The sequence below is a fragment of the Labrus bergylta genome, chromosome 8 (genome assembly GCF_963930695.1).
Source record: "Labrus bergylta chromosome 8, fLabBer1.1, whole genome shotgun sequence".
NCBI classification, from domain to species: Eukaryota; Metazoa; Chordata; class Actinopteri; order Labriformes; family Labridae; genus Labrus; species Labrus bergylta.
This window is the reverse complement of record NC_089202.1, coordinates 9295231-9315813: the sequence shown is the minus strand read 5'-3', so window position 1 is coordinate 9315813 and position 20583 is coordinate 9295231. Positions and strand designations below refer to the sequence as shown.

The 20583-nt window shown below is 37.7% G+C and overlaps 2 protein-coding genes across 3 annotated transcripts; both read left to right on the top strand.

Annotated features, from left to right (window-relative positions):
• The first annotated feature begins 1148 nt into the window (after window positions 1-1148).
• On the top strand, window positions 1149-5211 carry LOC109986664 (chemerin-like receptor 1). 2 transcript variants are annotated; one of them, XM_020637405.3, is made up of 3 exons: window positions 1149-1206; window positions 2525-2597; window positions 2937-5211. In XM_020637405.3, exon 3 carries the CDS (start codon window positions 2951-2953, stop codon window positions 4034-4036), a length of 1086 nt encoding a protein of 361 aa, XP_020493061.2. In that variant the 5' UTR covers window positions 1149-1206; window positions 2525-2597; window positions 2937-2950; the 3' UTR covers window positions 4037-5211. The 2 variants fall into 2 exon arrangements, with proteins under 2 accessions (XP_020493061.2, XP_065814295.1); XM_065958223.1 differs by lacking the exon at window positions 1149-1206 and having other exon boundaries at window positions 1218-2597.
• A 1906-nt stretch (window positions 5212-7117) lies between these two features.
• Window positions 7118-17566, top strand: si:dkeyp-84f3.5 (uncharacterized protein LOC334144 homolog). Its single transcript, XM_020637367.3, has 2 exons — window positions 7118-7239; window positions 15091-17566. Exon 2 carries the CDS (start codon window positions 15213-15215, stop codon window positions 17121-17123), a length of 1911 nt encoding a protein of 636 aa, XP_020493023.2. The 5' UTR covers window positions 7118-7239; window positions 15091-15212; the 3' UTR covers window positions 17124-17566.
• Window positions 17567-20583: the final 3017 nt, after the last annotated feature.

The window sequence follows — 20583 nt, the reverse complement described above, 5'->3', positions numbered from 1 at the left end:
CAATTATCTGGCCTTTTGATCTCTTTGGATTTTTTTATTTTTTTATTTTCGATGCACTTAAGAAGTCATTTAAGAACAAACAATAGTAGTAGAAAACATGCTTTAGCAGTGACTGATTTTCAGCTTTTAGTTGTGGAAACAGTGCTACAAATCTGTTTGCACTATTAATTGCTGCATGAATCACTGTGTTGCAGTTATTTTTTGCATGCGAGTCAGGTGGTGTAGTCAGGAAATCACAAGTCTATACATTTTCTGAGTACTCATTTTGCTAGAATAGGCTACGTTAATATGAATTGTTTGTGCCGAACAAAGTGTGCTGATAAGAAACGAGATTGGTCAACCAGTACCTAAAGTCACAGCCAAGCTCATCCATAAAAGTGGATTCCATTATACCTTAGATGAAATGTAAAAAGTCCAAAGTTAACAGGCCTCCGTAGTGAATTAATGTTGTGTTGCTTGTTGGTAAACAGTTTTTAAACAGAAACGATGCACTTCTTCTATCAGCTTCGAAAAAACTATCAAAGTGGAGAATACATGAAATTATACAGTGTTTGTCTTACTGCATGGTGCTATTTGATGTGACTGAGCTGCTGAGTGTTGCCAGCACTCTTTGTGGAAAAATGTGTGCTTGCATAAACTTATTTCTTAATTTAGAGGTTAAAAAAATTTGGCAATATGTGTTGACAGTGGCATAGGTGTCAAAATGTTCTTACCAAATCTTCAGGACAGTTGACAGGATGAAATGGGATGCAGAAATACTAAACTTGCATAGTTCCCCCTACAATGTCCAAATAACGTGTTAGAAAAATACATATTTTCATTTTAAATATATTTTGCTTACAGGGATGAATACACAGAGGCAGCATAGTTTTTGTGCATAGCAGCACAGTGTCACAGAGGGAGCTGGTTGCTTTAAAAAAAAAAAAAGAAGGCAATCCTCAGTTTTTGTACAATCCTGCTAGAACTTACATGTTTATTTAAGTGCAGTAAATGGCAATTCACTTCCAAATACAGAGCATGAACTAGTCTATTCACAAGTAAGATTCAATACATTTTAGTATTGTCTTTTTTTGCATGCTGATGTGGTACCGCCTCTAAGTGGCGATGACGCAATTCACACATAACAGCCCAGGCCTATATTTATCTGACAGCTTGATAACTTCATCCACTGATTTGTCCAGAGAAGACTTGAAAACTTTTGGAAAGGTAGGCTACGTCATACTTTTTTAAACAATGTAAAATACGTTTACACACAAAACAAATCATTCAGGGTTGTTAAAAAAAAGGAAATAGTCCGTAATTTATACGCTGAATTTTAAAATAGCCTAAAGCAATTAATTATGTGGGCCTAAAACTTTTTTTTTTAAAGTTGTTTCAGAGATTTTGCTGATTTTCCGGGGCAATAATGTTTTTTTAAATGAAAAAGTTTGGCGACTTTAAAACACTGCAAAAAGTTTTGATCATAATATCGAGTTCCTCCTTTTTCATACTTCCCTCTAAAGTTGTGAATTTCAGTCAGAGGCTATGCCCTGTTAATAGTTTAGTTGGAAAGAGGATAGAATGCCATATGTTGTTGCAATAAAAAGAAAATTTTATCCGGACATCCTGGCATCACTTAGATTCAAAAGGTGGAAATAATTAATCACATTGGTTATTAGTGTTTTCTCTTTTAAAGTCTTTTTCTTTAACAATATTCATCTTCCTTTTCTGCACGCGTTCGTTTTTGTCTGTGCGCATCTTTCATATTCATTATGAAATATAAATAGGCCAAACTACTGCCACCGCCCGGATGAACCGATAAATGGTTAAACTGGTAGATAGGCTATTTAAAAACACCTATAAGCCTATTTAGCCAACCATCCATTCCACCAATATACCGACCATATAGGCTCTGTTTTGTGATAGGCTAATGCAGGTTTTTAAGGTGATGACAAAAGTTTCTGAAATATGTCAATTGTTGGATGATAACGCATTCAGGGGCACTTGTAGGCCTATAACCTTAATAAACGCGTTATGAGCGCTTGCAAAAACAAAAACAAATAACACTTAGCTTAACCAAGCTTTTGTAAAGCTTTTATAATCTCCATATACAACTGTTTTTATTAGCCGTAAAGACCTAGTTATTGTCAGTAGGCTCAAATATGCGTGTTGCTGTTCTATTGTAGCCTATCTACAACGAGAAAAATTGTTATTAAGATTTATAATCAGAACACATTTTAAACTTTTAATATAGCCTACTGTTATTTTGATTAAAGCCTAATTATGCGTTTTTTCCACAGGTTTTATGCTCTATGAAAAATTCTCCTGAGGTCTCATTTATAAAACAGTTCGTAGAATCCATACTAAAAGTGTATGTGCGCCCAAACAAATAATGGTTGCAGGTTTTTGCCATTGTTGTGAAGCTAATGTTTGTCGTGTCTAGTTCATTTTCTTTACTCTTCTGTGTAACTCTATTGCTAATTAGGCCTCCTCTCCTTTGTGGTAAAGCCCTGTTATGTTGTGATTTTTCCCATTTGTTTCCCAGACCTGCCTTCCTACCTGCCTGTTTGTTGTAACCAGTCTTCCTGCCTACATACAGTATCTACAAAAACCTGCCAGTAAGTAACCATCTTCGCTGGGGTCCTATCCCTTCCTGCCTTCACAGCACTTGTTGGCTATTATTAGATTCCTATAGACAAATTATAAACCTGAATACAGTTATTTTACTTAAGCTCGGGAATTCTGCTTTTATAAATGCATAGAAGTATTGAACTGAATGTAGCATTATTAGATCATTAAATATTAAGCAAAGTAAAGTAAGTAATACAATTAAAGTTTACATTTATACAAATGTGCATATTTATAAGGCCAATGTCTAATTTAATCATTGTCATCTGTATCGGGAAAATAATAGAAAAAGAAAGCAATTCATATTGTTTCTTCCATTGTCATTGCAGGGCTCTGAACAACAATGGCGATGACCACAATCTCTTCATATAACATCAATACGACAAATATGCCTGGAACAAATGAAACATATACAAACCCGTATGCTGAGCTGACACAGTCTCTTAACATCATGTCTCTCATTATTTACTGCCTGGCTTTTGTTCTTGGTGTGCTCGGTAACGGAATGGTTATCTGGGTGACGGGGTTTAAGATGAAGAAAACAGTTAACTCAGTTTGGTTCCTCAACCTCGCTGTGGCCGACTTCCTCTTACTTATATCTCTGCCGCTGTCTGTGACATACCTGGCGTTAGGTTTCCACTGGCCTTTTGGCAAGTTCATGTGCAAACTCAACAGCACATTGAATTCCCTTAACATTTTTGCCAGTGTCTACATTCTGGTGGTGATCAGTGTGGACAGATATGTTTCTGTTGTGTGGCCCATCTGGGCACAGAACCATCGTAATGTACGCAAGGCATCCCTTGTGAGTCTGGGTGTTTGGGTTCTGGCTCTGATTCTCAGCATACCGACCTTTGTTTTTAGGGACACTGTGTCAGCCTTTAATAATGTAGAGATCATCGTCTGCTATAACAATTTTGCCCACAATTTGGCTCTGGCACAGTTTCGTCAACAGGCCATGACCATCACTCGCCTCATCCTGGCATTTGTTTTCCCCTTCACTGTCATTGTGTCCTGTTACGCTGTGATAATCCATCGTCTCAGAAGAAACCGCACCCTGGCCAGCAAGTCAAATCGCCCATTTAAGATCATCGCTGCAGTCATTACCACTTTTTTCTTCTGCTGGGCCCCCTTTCACATCTTAAGTCTGATTGACCTGGTTCATCATCTAAATAATTTTGCTTATGAAGCACTAGACTATGTCATTACCATTGGGATCCCAATAGCAACCAGCCTGGCCTTTTTAAACAGCTGCCTGAACCCACTGCTTTATGTTTTTGTGGGCCAAGATTTCAGGGACAAAATCCGTAAATCCATCCTTACAGTACTGGAGACTGCCTTCCAGGAGGATGATTCTGGCTCTCACACCAACTCAACTGCAGTGAACACCAGTCACAGCAAAGAAATGCAAATCCGTAATACTGAGTTGTAAGACTTTTCATAACATAAACATTACAAAAATCTAAATTAATCGATAACTTGTTTTTATAGTTGCTTGTCTCTTACAAATTTGAGTCTAACTGTAAACATTTTTCAACTTAGTAGTAGTAGTAGTAGTTTATTCAATGAGTATTTACAATGTATCCCCATTAAGACATATGTAGATGGAATATTCAAATTACAAATAAAATATATTCAGGGATACGGTTTATAGAATTATTTCATCCCAACAGGGTTTGATGTGCCATTTCTTAAAATAGCCCTTGTGCTAGATATTTTTGGGGCCCTGTATATAATCTTAAAATGTTTATTTCTTGTGCTATAGAGACCACCCGGCTGTCATCTTATATGTATATTTATAGTCATGCTACACAATTTAGAAGTTCATTCTAATTTATTTGATCTGATTTTTTTTGTAAATAACAAAACAATAGCTTGACTTAATTATAGCTGTTGAAATTATGAAATTATTTGTTAAGTAAATAAATAAAATACTGTCCATTTAATCACATTGAAACATCAACTTCACTGCATGTTTTCCTTTTAGACAAATAAAAAGACCATTGAACTTATTTAAATAAGTGAACAAAAAATAAAGTCAATAAATAATGTTTCATTCAGTATGTATGACGTCATCTTTCTATATGCCTTGTTCTGTTCCCATTGTATTGATTGTTGCTGCTTCAATATGAATGTAGAAAAAGTGAAAATGATCAAATGAGGCATAAACTAAAGCTGGTAAATGGTCAAAGAAATGTGTTTCTTCTATACAAAGGACGAGCACATCGGAATCACTCTTAAAAAGAAATAATTTTGATCAACATCTATCTGTCTACCTGTCTGTCCCATAGACACATTTTAAGATTTGTGGTGATCATGCGTTTGAGGACATTGCACAGTCCTCAAACGTTGAGTCTTTTAAAAAGCAGCTGAAACGTTGATGTTTAAACAGGCCTATGGGTAACCATGTCCACCCAGTCTACCTATTGATGTTTTACTGTGCCAATTATTGTTCCTGGTCATAGCAGGACTTGATAATGTGAGTCCATGAAGTATTCGTTTGTTCCTGTTTTTATTATATGTGCATTGTATTTTTTTGATGTAAAGCACTTTGTAACCTTTGTCTGTGAAAAGTGCTATATAAATAAACTTTACTTAATTACTTTACTATCATTAATTTCCATAAAGGATGCTTCACCTATTTGTCAAATTTGTGAATACAAATTGACACATATCTACAAATGGAAGTAGCTCCAATTTTTTTCTTTTTTTAAGGGTGGATTTATAGTTTAAGTATTATACATTCTAGCCCTTCCAGGACCAATATTAAACTATTACCTTCTAATCAAAGGTCAGTTTATTTTAATGTTGGGCTCTGACACTATCATTAAAACAGTGAAAACTATGTCAGAGTAAAGAGAGGTCAGCTTTTAATTCTGCATAAGACTGTCCATGATAAGAAAGACAATGATTAAGATTTAAGAGATTAAGATTAAGATTTACTTTAATTGATCCCCGCAAGGGGATATTTCAGTTTTTACACTGTAAGTCATGAACACACACATAGGCTGAAATACACACAAATGCAGAAACAGGATCCTATGGACATGCACTAATGGAGAGAAGCCAGAGTGATGGAGCGGCCCACAGCGGGCGCTCCTGAGCTGATGGTGGGGAGGGGGACTTGGGTCCGGTTCCCAACCCAAGTCCCTATGAGATGAGAATGTACAACTATTTTGAGAAATACGACTGATCCAAAGAAAGTTTTTTTCAGAATTAGCCTTCATTCAAGAGGCTGACAAAAGTAATGATGTACTATAAGTGATAACTTTCTGTCTTTGAATACAGAAGACTAAGTAACACAAATGAGATCATGAAATCTTAATCAGCAGTGTTTTTGTTCTCCCCTGAACCCCCACACAAACAGGCTTTTGATACTTTACTTTCTTCTTTATCAAATTCTTATACCTACCTTTCCCCAAAGTCAAGTCTTAAAGAAAAATGCACTTTTGACAGTCCAACCAACCACCATCTCTTGGTTGACCATGACTACTTCATTTATATGTCTAGTGTTGAAATTTCCTGTTTTGGTCTGTAGCAGTTTTCACATGGTAATTCATGAAATTATTTCTTCTCATGGTGCCCATGGGTGTCTTTGATTTAAACTGATTTACATTGTTTGTTTACATACTTAAATAAACTCAACTCTAAAACAATTTGTACATAACACATTCGTTAATGGATGTGTTAATTTTTTATTTTTTATTCTTACTTGAACTTTTCTATTGAAGCCAAATAATACATGGACATTTTTGTTTGTAAATATTTGATGTGACCTACTTGTTTTATCATTATTGACTTTCTTCGTAATATCACACCAGAGGGCACTGTTTAGCAAGTTAAAGTATACTTCTAGTGAACGAAACACTTTTGATAATTATAATACAAATATATTTTTATTTTATTCTGATTATTTTGACAGCATGAATGATTAACAGTGTATCATTTATTTGAAATAAAGCTTGGATAGAAATGTTTGACAAACTTTGAACATTTGTTTTACAATTTGTTTTGCTTTCCTTTATGTCTTCATTAGCTAATACATTTTTTTTCAATTATTAATTTTCCTAAATCAATGAGTTCTGAGACCAAAGCAATGCTGTATTGAGTAAAATAATAATATTAGTTTATATATTATGTTTAGTATTTTTTGGAAACGTCTTTTATTTATTTAACATATACAAAAAGTACCTGACAAGTTTTCTTATGGAAAACAATTAATTTATATAATGTTCGATTGATTCCATATTTGGGGTTAAATAGTAAAGTTACTCTTATTTTTCTTAGTGGTATAACACTTATAACACAAAAATAAACAAGCCCACGAGCTTTAAAAAAATGTAAATGGGTATTCTGCTCTTATCAAAACCTTTATAAAAGTCCAGAAATAAATATGCAGTGTGACTCCACTTTTTCAGAATAATAAAATAAATCCAGAAAACATTACCTGTTGTGTTATTTTATTACTGTCGGAATTGTCGAAAAGCGTCGTGTACGTTTGAAGCGTGCGTCATGATGTCATAGTCTGGGCTCGGCCTGCAGCAGCAAGGCTAGCTAGTTAAGTAGCATGGAGTCTTCAAAGCGAGACTCGAGTTACTAAATTCACTGTATTCTGAGATTCACCAGCCTTTAGCGGTAAGTTATGCCACAACTGACTTAAAGCACGTAACGACTGATTCATAAATGATTGGTTATATAGGCTATGTAATTGACGTTTCTTTCCCACAATGGAAAGTAATAACGATAGTCTAAGCTAGAAGAAGCTAACGTAAGGTTTCTTCCGATCACAAGATTTGAACACAACTTTACATTTAGCTTATAAAGTTTGTCGTCTGTGCATACATTATACGTGTGCTTAGGTCTAAATCCTTCAAAGAGACATCCCCAGGGCGTTTTCTTAAATTTACTTTAGCTTTAAGTAAGCTAATGCTAAACAGCTGGGTAACTACAATAGACATTTATTGAGTAGGTTTTCAGTCGCCCACTGTCTACAAACATGCTTTTTCAAAACATAAAAGGATGTCTGTGATAATCATCAAATCGTGAATGCAGACTTCGATCTTTGTAGTCTACATGGTCAACGTTGGGGTTTTCCTGTCAAAGCTATTTTGTTGGCATTATTTCTCCAGAGCAATAGTCATTTACACCTGTGGTAATGTTTTGTATTTAACATATTTTGATTGTAATAACTACACTAACATCACATCCCGTGTGGTCATGTTAAAAACGTTACTGTTTTGTTGTACGTGTACTGTACAGTAAAACAGCTCTTATGAAAGGTTGATTTTCTGCATTAAGAAAACAGGCTGCATCACAGTTGTTTTTCTGAAAGGACACTGATATTTTGTAGTTGTTTTTTGATTGATTGATTGATTGATTGATTGATTGATTGATTGATTGATTGATTGATTGATTTGATTTACTGTTTTTCTTCCTATTTGTAGAGCGATGCATCAGACTTGTTGTATTATGAATGGGCAGGTTTAGACAGGTTTGCTCATGATGGCATGGCGTTCTGATGTTGGATAGTTTCTAGTTTCTGTAAAAGCTGCAAATGTATTTCATAAAAAATGTCAAGCAACTGTGATAGTGTCATACCACTTCTGTACCCTCATCATTTGTGTGCACTTGGCAGACAGTTTGCATATAGAACTATGCAGTTGTCATGTCAGTTTATTCTTTTTTAAATTCAACAATTTGTATTGAGTTTTAAAGCAGTTGTAAACAAAGACCCCATTTCCAATAATCAAAGTCTTTATCATAATTGAAATTTCTGAGATGTAAGACAAGAAGGGATAAACAAACAAACAAACAAACAGAGGAAGACCTGTAAACAGTCCAGCAAAAACATGTCATAGAAATGCTTTGATGTTTAACTACATTAACCACATGAGCTTTAAGCACAAGTAGAAACCAGCTGAGACAGACAACAGGCAGTCACACTTCACAACATTTGTTAACCTTCTTAGCACACATTGCTGTGATGATACCTAAGGCTGTTTTGTAGCCACAAAAAATGAATTACCACGATATTAACAACAAGCCAACCGCGGAGAATGCTAGGCCACCATCACAACCGCACATAGCATCACCTAAACCCAACCTCATGTTCAGACGGAAACAATGGCAGCTGTAGTGGTATTTAAACTGCCTTTAATATGAATGTTGCGGACGCGTAATGTGGGGACGAAGTGATCCCCCCCATGTACGGTCAGAGTTGTTACATGGGTGAGACACAGGAACAGCTGAGCCAACAGGGAAGTACAGCGCTGTGTGTTGGTGCATGTCTAATTGTGTGTGTATGTGGAGCTGAAACGCAATGTAAATTCACATATTACTGGGACAAGAAATGAACGTCATTGCGGAATCAATGTCTGCTGAGCTTAGTGACTGTGCTTTTGCGGAAACTCAGTCTGAAAAGAGCTTCTCTCTCTCCTTCACACTCTCTAATCACGTCATGTATTTTATAGCCAAATTGTACTATACAGGTTTAAATAAAACACACTGTCTTGCACTTCATATGTGGGCAAAAAGATAAATACAGGGTGATTTTGGCGATAACTGCTGCTGCCATAGCTGTGCTTTTTTTTCAGCATCAGGCGCTGTCCACTGTCTGCAGTGCTGCTTGCACTCTGATCCGTGGTGTGAATGTGTCTGTCACTGATTGTCATGGTGTTGTTGTTAAAAAAAATTAAATGATAAAATTCACAATAAAGAAGAATGTGCAGGCCAGATATATTCTAACTGTTGGCTTGCCGGCTTTGGCCTGGATGATATGACTGAAAATGTCAGTCGATATCCATAATTGTCAACATAAATGTCTAATCATTGTCTGAAACAAGATGGTTAATTGTGGTTTAACCTTCCTTACTGTAAAATATGACAAACTACTTGAACAGAGGAATATGTCACAATAAGCACAGTGCACAGAGCTGGAAAACGTTGATACTACAGTTTGCTGCTGGGCAGTAACATTTACTACTGCGCCACTGCTTGCTGATAGTCCACTAACACTCAGTTGAGACAGTCATTTCTTGATTTAGCTGTGTTCTAGCAGGTGATATTGTTTCAAATGGGGGTAAAGGTCTGTGTGGTTTTGCCCATTTGTGCTGCACTTGTCTTCGGCACAGTTTACAGAGCACGATAATCTGTTTTTTGTTGTTGGACTGTAAATAGCCAAAATATCTCAAAACTCCTGCAGCTGAGCATCCTTTCTTGTTGACGATGTTTTCGCTTGGTAGGCTCAGTGTTTTCTTCTGTGTTGCTGTCGCTAATTTCAATTGTGTTTCCATTCCGCTCCAAACGTCTTTGAGCTTGCCTACTAGGGATGTTAACGATTTTAATCAATTAATCACTTTAACAGATTAAGTCATGATTAAAAATGTATTAACTGACTGCTAGTAATAATTTAGTAACTAGTAAATGAAGGAGGCGTTTTGAGAAAAGTATCTAAAAAATGAAGCGGTCAGGTGAGAGTGTTTTCTGCACCTGGACTTACCGTAAATAGACTGTGCACAAGACTCAGCCCTGATCATGTAGATATTCAAATTTTTCAAAAATAAGTGTTTAGTGAAGAGGCTGAAATGGTTTTATTTCAGTTTTATACAGAACTTTATGATGATTTAAAAAAATAATTACATTTGGTCAGCCTTGTTAGTCTAGACACATCAGTGGCGCCTGATTGACATTGTTTTGTTAGCAGCGCCGTTAAATAAGGACAGTCATATGTTTAAAAGAACACTGTTTTCAAGCCAGAGCCTTGTTGTTTTATTAGTTTGTATTTTGGATCTGTTTGTATTTGATTAATTAATCTTTCAAGTAACTAATTTGCTGCTAAAATGGTTTCAATAATACCTAAACTGAGAAAAAAGACGTGCATTTTGTAGCTCATTAATAATTAAAGGTTAATCGGTTATTAGTTAAGAAAAATGACTGAAATTTGAAACCCTACCCCCATATCCCTGCAACATGATTGGCTGTTTGTCGTCTTTCTATTTAAAGTCGCGTAAGCTAGAGGGATAACTTGAATTGGATTACCAAATCCAATAGTGTAGAGTATATGAAATGTACTGTGAAATGTTTGCTATGCTAACTTGTTAGCAAGATCAACAGAAAGCCAGTCCAATGGTAACTGGCTGAAAGAGGGTATGTTGCCGCCTACCATAGCAGAGTGGAAAATACTTCATTACATCATAAATCAATTCTCCCCCTGATTCAATTTGTATTGCGATAAGAAAAGTCTTGGGATTTGCCATTCCTCTTAAAGAAAAGTTGAATCTTTCAATAGGAGACTAGAGTACAATATCATGAGTATTGCTTCCAAAATCAATGCACATCCTGTAAGTCAGTCCTTACTTTTATTATCTTTTTATCATGTATTTGTTTGTTTTTTGCTATCTATCAAACCCTCAGATGCAATTTCCAGGTGGTCTGTTCCCACAAATTCACTTCATTTGTGATGATAATCTGGCAAGCATCTATTTATTTTGTTACCTTGGTGACAAGTCCCGCCCCATATGAATGGTTACACCAGTTACATGGTCACTCCATGGTTACCCGTTCAGTCAATTTAAACACTGCTAAAAACGCACAAAAGATCATGATGAACAAATTATTCACTTTGAAATCTAAAGTAACTGTTTATTCTATGATTTGTTTTACAAAATGATGTAGATGGAAACTAAAATCTTTGATTGACTGAGGCCTAGATTCAAAATCTCATTGAAAAATTATTTTATCACAAAAAATTTAATGCTGATCCAACTTGTGCAAATTTTATCACAGCAAAACACAATGTGACTGAGGAGAGTGTATGGCCCCCGCATGTCTATACATCTTTTCGACAGTCTGGCGGTACTTGACGTTGGATTCACAGATACCTTACCAATGGTTCTCAATTTGATTCTGACCCACTGCCAAACCGGTCATGCTGGATGATGTTACAAGCTGCATAATGTTCACTATGGCATTTCCTGTATGTCTGTCACACAGTGTGAACCTGCTCTCATCTGTGAAGAGAATGAGGCACCAATGGCGGCTCTGTTAACTTTTGTGAGCTTCACAGTGTTGGGCTGTGAGCAGAGGACATCGGGCCTTCATGCGTCTGTTTCCAAGAATTTTGTCAAAAACTGTACGCATGGGGCTGCTGTGGAACAGTGGTAGAGTGGGTCTTACCTTAACTCCCCACATGTCGAACTGTCTACAATTCTACAATTCAGTTAGCAGACGCTTTTATCCAAAGCGACGTACATCAGAGAGTAATTACAATACTAATCCATTTATACAGCGTCACTGAAGCAGCAGGAGCAATGCAGGGTTAAGTGTGTGGCCCAAGGACACATCGGACATGTTGCTCAGCTGGGGATCGAATCCTCAACCTTACGTTTGAGAGGCGACGACTCTACCAACTGAGCCACAGCCGCCTGTCTCCAGGCAAAACTCTGAACCCCAAATTGCTCGTGTGAATGTGATATGTTACTACTGATTACACTTAACATAGCAGCAGTTGCCGTCACTGTGTGAATGGGTAAGTGTGATCTGCGGTGTAAAAAGCAAATTGTGTAGACAAAAGACTAGAAAGTGCAAGTCCATACCATTTACCACCACTAACCTGCAGGTCATTTTGTAGAGCAATGGCAGTGCTATTCGTGTTCCAGCTAGCTCATAGGAGCGGATACTGGCTTTGCTGATGGGTTGATGACCTGTCCAATTCTCCTCATGTTACTGCTGGACTCCTGGTAAAGCTATCCTGGAGGAGCTGGACAACCTGTACAACTTGATTGGGCTGCTTAAGGAAAGAACTACGGTCTGCTGCCAACATATGCAAGGCCATTCCCCTTTTGGGGAATCTCGAGACTGGGAGACACAGCAAACCTTCTTGTGTGTGCACGGATGTGCCATCCTGGAGGTGCTGGTCTGCCTGTGCAACCTGATAGGGCTGTATTGCTTTTGCTAACAGTAGTGACAAGTACACTAGCTGTTAGGTGGGGGTTGTTTCTATATTAGATGAACAATGACGAAATCGTGAAACAGACTGTGGATCATCTTAGATTTATTCATCCATGGTCAACAACACAGAAACACAACACATATGGCTGACAAAGTGCAGACCATCGCTGACCCATGCTGACCAAGATCTCACAATCGCTTGCAATCATTGACAAACATTGGCAAAGTCTTTACCTTCACAGTGTTGCTTATATTCTGCTAGAAGGTACAGCCTACAAATTCCTGGCTGCTTTGTTTCATCTCTAAAAGGCTAGAAAGACTCTTGCCTCTTGCCACCCGACATTAAAGAGAAGAATAATAAGATGACGAACAGCCAATCATGTTGCAGGGATATGGATAGGCAGGCTTACAGACGTTTGAATTAAAACACAGCTGAAATGAGCGATAGCGACACTGAAGAAAACGATGATCTTACCCGCTCAAAGCACGGAGAAAACATCGTCGACAAGAAAGGCCACTCAACATCCGGAGTTTAGAGACAGTTTATTTACAGTCAGACAAAAACGAGTAACATGCTCTGTTAACTGTGCGGACAAGTGCAGCTAAAACGTGCAACACAACAAACCTTTTCCACCGTTTGAAACAATATGACCTGTTAAAACACACTGAAGGAAATAAATGTCTGGGAAAGTAGGCTTAATGTTACTGCCCAGCAGCAAACTGTCATATTAGCGTTATCCAGCTCCATGCACTGAGCTTTGATGGGGAAATGTTCCTATTTAATTATAGTTTTTCATGTTCTGATAATAAAGTATAACCATTAACCATTCGGTCTCTTCAACTTTCTCTCAGGAGCAAAAATCTGCCCTTAAATTTGAAAGAAATAATGATTTAACATTTATTGTGATAATTATCAGTTTCGACTGATATTAATTTTTTGTCATATTGCCCCGGCCTACTGGGAACCACTGGTTTCAAAAACATTTTGCCATTCTAGTTTGAGCGAAAACCCTAACTACCATCCGTATCCAATTGGCTTGGGCGGTATTACGGTACACCACGGTATTTAAAAATCCTGACGGTATGACTTTTAATACCGGCGAAAACACAAACGCTACTTTTTCTGTTAAACTCACTAAAATATTATGTATTGAGGTGAGAGGTTGTAGTGCACAGCATGTGCCAGCATGGTCAGCTCATATGTAGACCCCCGTTACCGTGGCCTCTATTACTGCAGAGCTGATAGCCCTGCTGGAAAGCTAACCGGCTAACATCAGAGTGGAGGAGGGAGACTTTTTCACATCTTTTCTTCCTCAAGAGGTCATATTCGTGCAGTTACAGAAAACGGGGGCATAGTGTTCCGTAAATAAACCTTGTTGAGTGCTCTTTTAATTGAAAGATTCCTATATTAAAGAGTATGTGCCTCTGCTTCACAACTTTCACTGCAGGCTGAGAGCTCAACTATCGTACTGTAGGTAGTAGGAGTGCAAACTCCCAAAAACCAACGGAACCAAAAGAGCGATGCAACTGCACACAAACTGCTTGTTGTTGTTGACGTTACTGAACACAATAGAAATCGACACGCAGGAAGACAGACTCTTTTTTTTTCTCCATAAAAGACCTTCAAAAACAAGGTGCGCCTTATACCGGTGCAACTTATATTTCGGATTTTACGGTAAATGAAACAGATGGGTTTTTTTCTGCATAAAAGACCTTAAAAAAACAAGGTGCGCCTTATACTGTTGCGACTTATATTCCGGATTTTACGGTAAATGAAACTCACCTGCTATTGTTGTGATATGTGGACTGTAAAAACCTCTGCATCTGTGTTTAAGTGCAGCATCAGAGCACAGCTGGAAACACAGTCACACCACAACGCTCCTAACTAAAAACAATGTAGATGTGCTTATCTCCTTGGCAATAAACCTCGATGATTAGAGTGTGCAATTTCGTTATGTTATTTGAAACAGAAGTTGTAAGCTACCTGTGTCCTTATTTGATGTAAAAGCAAAATAGAAAATGACATTAATTTATGAGAACAGGAAAGTTAGCTAAAGGAAAACCTAGGTCTGCAACCAGGTTATGAACTGTGAATGTGATTGCTACAACAACAGATGTTTTTTTAAAGTGCACTTCCCCCCCCCCCCCCCGTATACTGCATGCCGCGGTAAAATGGCAAGACGGTATGGTATTATGAAAAAACGGATACCGCCCAAGCCTAGTATCCAAGTGCACAATCGGAGTGTAGTGAGCTGGCTAAGGGGACTGTTGCTTTCAGCTTTCAACTATGACAAACATTTGTGGCACTTAGAAATGCAGATAGTTTATTGATCTTATATCGCAAACTTTTATGATGTCGTGACACCTGTCTTTAACTGATCATGACCATATTTAAGCTGAAACCCCTTTCCAACCTTTCAGGTGACCAGATCTGATTTGTTTACTTTTGTCCTGAGACCTGACTTGGTTCTTTGATATTAATGTGAAATACTCTGAATATTGTAAAATGATTGTATTTCTCCTTTTTTGTCCCCTCAGGTGCTGACACAACATGGAAACCTGGAACATCTCAGCAAAAAGGTGAAAATTCAGCTTGCAAGGACGATAAACTATTCCCACATCTGGCTAGAGCTGAGCTCATAATTGCAGATTGAAAAGGGATGCCATCAGCATATGGACAAATTAATTGCATCATGGAAAAGCAGAAATCTGCTGTTGCTTCAGCACAGTTGGTTGGAGAATCAAGTACTTTTATCTGCACTGAGTGTGGTGATGGATTCCGCCAGTACTCTAGTTTGCTGGTGCACATGGCTATTCATGGACCTTTGGAATCATTTTCCTTTGATGGCTCATCCAATGGATTTGAAATTCCTCGAGAATATGTGTTACAAGAAAATGGGACACTGACAGTTGTGAATGGCTTTGTGCAGTCACAATCACCTATAAAACCTTCATCTCCTGGAGTTCTGCCATCGCATTTTCCCTACCCCCCCAAACCAGTGTCACCAACTCTAAGGCCACAGCCTATTGCTCAAAGAGATGTGATCCGACCAAGACCACCAGACTTGAACATGGACAAATCTCGTCAGGGCCATTACCGCTGTGAAATATGTAGTAGATCATTTAACAGCCTGCAAAGTTTACATCGTCACCAGCAGTATCGAAATACAGAGCTGGGTTACAAGTGTACTTTGTGCTGTAAGATTTTTGAAGGTAGGCAGGACCTAAAGAAACATCTCCACGACCACACCAATGACAGGTTTCACTGCTGTGGTCATTGTGGTAAGCGATTCCTCAAAGTGGATGCATTGAATACTCATCACAAAGAAAAACATGCCAATACCAAAGCTTCAGCATTAGGTAAATCTGAGAGCAAACAAGGAAACAAGTTGGAGAAATCTTATCCTTGTAGGAAGTGCAAGTTAAGTTTTTTCTGGATGTCAGATTATCAGGCACATTCTCTGTACCACTGCAAAGGAAAAGAGCCTACAGCTACTTTTTCATCTGAAATTGAAGTTCATTCTAAGAACAGAGACACACCACTTGAAAACTGCTACAATGGCAAGTCCATCAACATAAAAAATGGGGATGTTAAAATCTTTAGGGATACTAGTGAAAAAAATGCCCTTGATCACTCTATCACACCATACAGATGTGGTTTATGTGGGGATCGTTTCCAAAGGTTAACAGCTCTTAAGGAACATCATCGCACACATCAAACACAGGAGGAAATAGATCAACTGAGTCAAGAATCACAAAGAACTTTCAAACGGAAAATACCAACAAAAGGCAGGCGTAGAAGATCAAGTAATCCAAATGGAAAATTGCACCCTTGCAAACACTGTCACCGTGTTTTTAATCATTCTAGTAGTCTCTCTCGGCACATGAGATACCACAAGGGTACAATGCACACATGCGTATTTTGTGGTAGACACTTTCCACAGCGCTGTGATTTGAGGCGACATATAGCCATGTACCACAAAGCTGAATTGGAAAAGAAACCTGGTTTGAAACAGCTTTATACAAATCCACAAAATGGACCTGAGCCAAATTCTCTTAATGGTGAGAAAATTACAAGATCCCCTCAACAGAAAACTAAGAGTCCCTCTGCTAATGAACAAACTGCATCACAAGAGCAGCATCCATTGGGCAAACCATCTGGCAAAGCAGGTCGTGGTAACTACAAGTGTGAGGAATGTGGAAAGAGGTTTGGGCTGTTATGCGTGTACCAACGTCACTTGCGCTACCACAAAAAGGAACCTTGTAAGTGCCCCAGGTGTCCAGCTCAATTCATGAATTCTTCATCCCTTGAACTTCACCTTCAAAATCACCCAAACACTGGGGAAGCAAATGCTGTTGGTGAAACATGTCATGGCACTGATTCCAGAGGGGTCCATGCTGTTCTAAAGGGTAACCAAGAGGACATTGAGGATGATATGGATACTACACAAAATGATAAAGCTAATTCATCTGAGGCCCTTTATGAATGCACTGAGTGCACTGAGACATTCTTATGCTTGGAGACATTCCTTCAGCACCAAACTTCTCATGGCTCTGAAAACAATGGGTAACTATCGTATCTAACCTGTTACTGCTTTTGCCAACAATCATGTTGAAGATGGCCTTTGATTGTTTTGATTGTGAAGATTTTTGTACAACTTCGAAGATTATGATACCATTTGTGATTATGTTGATTCACTCCTCACATTCTTTTCATTTATTTTATTGCATGAGTAAATATTAAGTCGATATAAGAGGAATGATGGCTAGGTGGGTAGGTATTTTAAAATGGAAAAAAACAAAAGAAAACAACATACAAATGACAGGAAATCCTATTCTTCTCACACAGGCTACAGTTGGATCTCAAATTTAATGCTTTGCATTGTTTTTTTGTATGTTTTTACATTGTTTTACATGCTAATGTGATTTTGAATGTGTATATCTTACTTTTTGAAGAGACAGTATTGTAACTGACATGTTTTGTAATTGTGCCATTAAAAGTAAGTAGAATTTCCATTATTTTCCATCAGTTTTGCTTTAATTAACTTTCTGCTATTTGGCAGCAAAAAAACCTTTTAATTGAATTGAATTGGGTACTTAAAATGTTTCTTGGGATATTGTTTTTAGTACAATTATGAAACCATATCTGTGATGTTTCAATATTAGTTCTTAAAGCCTTTATTAAAAAGTTCTGTCTGTGGAGACTTTGTATCAGTGAGACAGTGTGACACTCCACAATGTACTGCTATCTAATGCTTTAGGGTGAAAATACTGTTGAATTGAAGCCAACGTATCCTACATGGATGGCTTTGTATGTGTACTCAATGACATGGACATTAATTTTATTTATTTATTTTTCATACAGGAAAATATTAAAAGTAACATTTCAAAAGTGAGAGTTATACAGTTAAAAGTGGTTTACAAGTGTTCATGTTCACCGTTCATGTTCTGCAGCACATAAAAAACACATCACGTCAGAAAAAAGTATAATGAGACCTCATTCCAGATTTTATATGAAAGCACAGTCTCGGACCATAGCTCTTTTTTTAAACCAGTACTGGGATTAACGCTTGCGAGAGTGTTTTAATAATGCGTTCCTGACTTGTTTTGGATGTTTGTATAATTCTGAAAAGTCATGGGGTTATAGCAAGAATTAAGCTGGTAAAACAAATTGGTAGAAAAAATGTTAATGCATTAATTGGTGATATTGAAGAGCCGTCCTCTCTTGTGGCTGTATGGGTTTTCAATCAAAAATGATTCTTGGAAAACCAAAGAAATGTACTGCACTTGCTGCCTTACTGATGCAGACACAGTCATGGTATTTTAGATAGAAAGGATTTTGTTAGCTTAATTCATTCTAGACATGGTTAAGTAGCTGGTAAAGGTATGGTCTTGGGGCCATAGCTGCGTTACTTTAATAATGGATTACTTGACATAGCGGTTCAAGGGACACATAGGCATACAATTTTTAAATGCTTAGCATTGTAAGTCAGTAAGCCTTTAATGGTGCAGTGTGGGGACTCTAACAGGAAATGTGGGCATTTGAGCCTAGGACCTTGCTAAACCCTAGGGTAGTGTATTCTCCTGACTAAGATTTGTCATGTTGGTGGTAATAGGTGAAAATTCAAGTGGTTACCAACAAATCAACAGATTTTTTTTTTTTTACCAGAGCAGTGGAGATCCCAGTTGATCTTTATACAAATTACATTTTATATATTCTGATATCCCCCTTTATCATTCATCCTGTGTCTGATGATTTGTGAAGGTCAGTTGAGTAACTTGCCAACATGGGTTCCAAAACAATCAAGAAGTTATTTTTGGCTGTGCTGCTTATGCAGGCAGTTGCACACACTTTCACTTCAGTTAACTACTAGTTCAAATGCCCTGACTGAAACCAGTAACACTGGTTAACTGCTTACTTAAGTTGGTGTAGAAGATCACGTGCCTCCCTTAATGCAACTGTTACTACTGGATGGTTAAAACTAACCAAGGGACCTTTCTTATGATCTGTCAATCGCATCCAATCACTGTCGTCCAATCACCCCACAACCAAAACACACAACTTGCCAACAAAACGATAAAGATCCCTCTGGTCAGTTGAAAGCAGAGAATATAATGTTGGTCTGAAGCAAACACTCATGGTAAGAGAAACTCAACTCTTTTGTTAGCATTCGTTCCCCTTTCCTCTAGTCACTCCTCTACACTGTTAATCAATTTTTTTCTTTTTCTTTTTGCATTAAATAACTAATTCATGGGAAACTTTCAGAAATATAAAAACTTGGACATAAATTAGCATGGTAAGAGCTCACTTTAAAGGCTGAAACCAGGTTTAGGGAAATGTTACATGTTTTTTTAGCAGTTGCCTCTTTCATTGGCTAATTTTCCCCTGGGATCAGTATTAACTGTCAACAAGGTCCTCAGCTGAATATTCAAGGGTTCATTTGACAAGAGCACTTGGTTTGGTCATGAAAACAATGAAGCAGCACCATTATATGCTTAATAGGTTGCATTACTGATTAAACACAAGTTGATGAAATTGGTGAACCATGTTCCAAGATGTTGAACCGTTCATTCCATTGAAAATTGCCACATCACTCCTCAATCTAGTGCTGTAATAAATCTACATAAAAAAATGATCATATGGTAACCAATTGGTCCTTGACTGCTGTCAAAGGCAAACTCAGCAAATATCTCCTAACTGTGATTTGTGTGGGCCTTAAAGCAGTCTGGTGTTTGTACACTCCCTGGCTCTGTTTACTGGCATGAATTGATTAGCCTTTTGCTCAAATGCAAGTCCGAAAATGTAAAGGAACTTTCAGGGCAGGATGCCCCTAAGGTCATCCTGTCTTGCCTGGTCACACATACAACTGCACATGCACACATCGCTAGACTTTCAACATCCAATGGGGGGGCTCAGGAGGCAGGACATGACTTAAAATGGATGGTGTGGAAATGTTTGATGAAGCAAAACAGTATGGTAGTTGTAGTTGGACTTATTTATGTACAAAGGTGCACAATGATTGTGACGGTCAGTTGCAAACCATTCCCTGATATACGCATCACACACTTACACACGCTTGCTTGTGTTGAATACTTGAGTATTTCCTGCTGCATCAGCTCACTCTGACTTCACATGTACAAGGGAGCTGGCAGGAAAAATTACCGGTAAAATCAGGGTAAAAATTTGGCCAGTTGCATTCACACATGCAGCACACCAGGACAATTTTCGAAGTATTTTACATGTGTGAAAATACCAAGCCGCACAGCACAATTCAAGCAACATGTAATACTCAGATTTCTGTCTTGGAAAGCTTCTCTGAATATGAAACTTTCATAATTAAAATCTGAAAATGCTTCTCCTATGGGACTTATTAACCCATGGACATGTAAACTCCCTTTTCCGTAATTGTGCTAGCTATCAATGCGGTTTTACCCTATAGCAATAATCATTTCAGGAATTTGGGGGTGGAGCTTCTGAAGGGAGGGGAGTTATTGGATGTATTTTTGGGAATGTCTGAATATAGCCAAAAT